The following is a 3,569-nucleotide window of genomic DNA, read 5'->3' as shown; positions in this document are numbered from 1 at the left end:
GCCCATGTACCTGGAAGTAGTGTCGCTGAAATGCGCCCAAAAAGGACGCGGTTTGGTGACGCAAGTTGTGGCCCCTCACCATTCTCTCGCATACGTCTCCGAGACCCCACATCTCCCACCCTCGCCTTCACTCCTCTTCTCTCTAGCTCTACTTTAAAGTACTTCTGCACTATCCCGCTTCATCGCGCTCCAACCGAGCTGCTGCCACGAGACCCTCCACTACGCCCACCTTCGGGTTTCCCCTCCATATGCCTCTAAACGCAGCCATCTCAAGAAGAGGGCGTAGTGCCTGGTACAACGCAAAATCTGGCAGAAAAAGTGCTAAGAGAGGTGGAAGCACACTGTGGCTGCGGCATAGCAGCTCGTAGAACGAAGACGTCAGGTCATTGCTGTGTACATATTGCAACCATCTCGAGAATGTCGGGTGAAGCAGAAGCGCGATTCGGCCGGCAGTGCAATTTCATGGTTAACTAATCCTTTCTGGGCTGTGGCGGCAGCCATCCGAGAACAGGTGGTAGGATTGATGACCTGCAGCAAAAGATGCAGGACGCTGCTGACCAACGATCTCCATGTGCAGGGCACCCTTCTTGAACGAATCATCACCTATGCATGGCCCTAAACCAGGACCCCCTTAATCGTTCTATGCGCGATATTTATCTTCCATGTGTCTAGCCGTATTAGGCAAGGGCGCCTCACACCTAGCGGTAACTTAGCTATGCGCGTTTCCCCTCTGGAAATGGCGCTGTCGTAAGTCACGATTGGTGAGGCGCACTTACACTATCGACAAACATGTCTGACATAACATAGAGGTGTCGCGAAGCCAGATACTTAGTGTCATCTGAATCATTAGACAGTAGCTCCAACTTTTCGTAACATAAGGCAAAGGCAATTGGCATCCAGAAAGTGAGGTTATCGCGAGATTTAATTACTATAACTAGTAACTTAGTAGTATTGATTACCGTTTGGGACATCCCTATACGAGCAAAAGACGTGCTAGGCTAGAGAAGACTAGATACATAAAGTATCCTGAGTATCCGTACCTGGGGTTGCCTCGAGCTAGTGGCGGTGTGTCACACACAATACGAGTCAGGGGTAAGCTTACAAGTGGGGGTCTAAAGACCCCGCCCTTGGGCTAATGATCGGCTGCAGTGAGATCGTGCTCGAACTACCCTGCCAATTAGTTTGGGCCGCCACGACATGACGGGGGGACAAAGACGAGACAAGGCAAGACAAAATGTGGCGCGACGTGACAGAAAGCGACCCACCTGCGCGCCATCGAGGTCGGCATGACGTCTGCGATGTTGCGTTGCAGCACGTCGGTGCTGTAGTGACCCAAACACCAAACCTTGTTCCCCTCTACTCCGAGCTCATGCAGACCAGGGCAACCATATGTACATACATATATACATACATAAATACAAGATATATATGCATGTACGTATGCACAAACATGCCTCGGGGCCGGCACGTTAAACCTTGCCATGGACAGCACGTGGCGATCGCGGCCCTGACCACCATCTCGCCGTGACGCCTAAGCCATCATCATAGAAGTCACTTGATGAACTTATCCGCGAGGCATACCACACAGACGAGCTCTCCCAGGACATGATCGCTGCGTTACACGACCCAGAGACCCGACGATGGCCGGAGAATATACGCAAGCTCCTACGATGCGATATGTCTGAGTGCCAATTGGTTGACGGAAGGATCTTTTTCCGCAAACGCCTCTTTATCCCGAACGCCCCCAACCTCCGCCTCGAAGTCGTCCACAGGTCTCACAGCAGCGGCCCTGCCGGTCACCCAGGCAGGATAAAAACCCTAGACCTGTTGAACCGGACCTACTGGTGGCCTGGGATTTCACAATTCACCGCTACGTTTGTTAAAGACTGCGCCCTCTGCCTCCGCACGAAAACCCCCCGCTCGTCCCCGCCCGGATTCCTGAAGCCCCTTGAACTGCCTGTTCGCCCGTGGGCGGATATCTCTATCGATTATGTCACAACGCTTCCGAAATGCCTCCGAAACGGCAAGACGTACGAGAATGTCCTTGTTGTAGTTGATCGTCTCACAAAGATGCGTCACTTCATCCCAGTTACTGGCCTTTCTACAGAGGAACTGGTAGAAGCATTTGTTCAGACTGTCTATAGGCTGCACGGCGCCCTGACACAATCGTCTCCGATAGAGGACCCAGTTCGTTTCAGACTTCTGGAAACGCCTAAGCACACGCCTTAATACGACCCTGAGACCAAGCTCTGCATGGCACCCTGAGACTGACGGTCAGACTGAGATCGTTAACGCCGCAATGAACAAGTATCTCAGAGGATTTGTGAGCTTCACACAGGACGACTGGGTGGATTGGCTACCCCTTGCCGAGTTTGCAACAAACAATCAAGTAAACGAGACCACTGGCATCTCCCCGTTCTTCGCAAACTACGGATTCAACCCACGCCTAGGAATTGAACCTCCCGGACCCCAGCCCTCAACCCTCTCACCGCTGGCAAAGAAGGAGTTCCTACGCGCAGACGCAATTGCAGGACGTTTTGACCGTATTCTCACGCAGCTCAAGGCCCTAGCCCGCATCTCACAGCAACGGTACGAAGATAATGCTAACACAAGGCGCGATGAGGGCCCCCTGTTTCAAAAAGGCGATATGGTAATAGTATCCCTTGAAAACATGAAAACCAACAGGCCAAAGAAGAAGTGGGATGACAAGTGGGATGGACCCTACCCAGTTCTTGAAGCCTACCGCGGTGCGGTCGTTGTAGACCTGCCTCAGCATATCCGAGTCAATAAGTCTTTCCACACGTCAAAAGTACGCCTTTGGCACCCTGAGTCGATACCAGGCCAAGCCCAGATCAACGCCGATGAACGACGCAATGTTGCTGGCCGCGTCGCGGAACGAGACGACGACGGCAACATTGAGGAAAAATGGGAATTCGAGAAGATCCTAGACGTACACGACGAGGATCCCGAGCATGGACTGACCTACCTGATAAAATGGAAGCACCACGACGAGCCAACCTGGCAGCCGGAGGATGACCTGAAGGGATGCGAGGGAGCCGTAAACGCTTCCACGAACGAAACCCAGAAAAGCCTGGCCCCTGCTTGGGCAACAGACGCCCCGCACGGCCACGCCGAAGTCGCCCCGCACTGCGCCCTAACGATGCTTGTCTTTTCAACTGGTTTGACGATTTGGGGACCAAATCGATTTTAGAGGAGTACTGTCACAGTACCCATCACGTATCACGTGTCATGTCACGTGCTACGCCTTATATACACGTAGACCTCCTGGCTACTAGTTCTTCCTCTCTTCATAGATCAACAAGGTTATCTGGCCACTTCCTGGTGCCGTGACACTTACTTCTATTCAATTCTGTCTGACAGCTCTCAACATACATATATACATAGTGTTGCACTGTCACACTGGCACATCAGTATCTACAAGCCTCACCAACCTTCCTTTTGCCTACGCTTTACACAGCCACAACCCAACAGCTGGGTTAGAGGCATATTCGGCCGTATACCAGCCAAGGCTCATTTGGTCTTCCAGTCAACCTAGGCTAATGCAGGCA

General features: G+C 52.4%; 1 protein-coding gene across 1 annotated transcript; it reads left to right on the top strand.

Annotated features, from left to right (window-relative positions):
- Positions 1 to 2,299: 2,299 nt before the first annotated feature.
- Positions 2,300 to 3,211, top strand: HRG_11332 (uncharacterized protein; the record flags this gene model as incomplete). Its single annotated transcript, XM_044869802.1, has 1 exon — positions 2,300 to 3,211. One exon carries the CDS (start codon positions 2,300 to 2,302, stop codon positions 3,209 to 3,211), a length of 912 nt encoding a protein of 303 aa, XP_044715064.1.
- Between the last annotated feature and the right edge of the window lie 358 nt (positions 3,212 to 3,569).

This window comes from Hirsutella rhossiliensis (assembly GCF_020360975.1).
Source record: "Hirsutella rhossiliensis strain HR02 chromosome Unknown scaffold00020, whole genome shotgun sequence".
In the NCBI taxonomy this organism is placed as follows: Eukaryota; Fungi; Ascomycota; class Sordariomycetes; order Hypocreales; family Ophiocordycipitaceae; genus Hirsutella; species Hirsutella rhossiliensis.
This window is presented reverse-complemented; position numbering and strand designations above follow the sequence as displayed.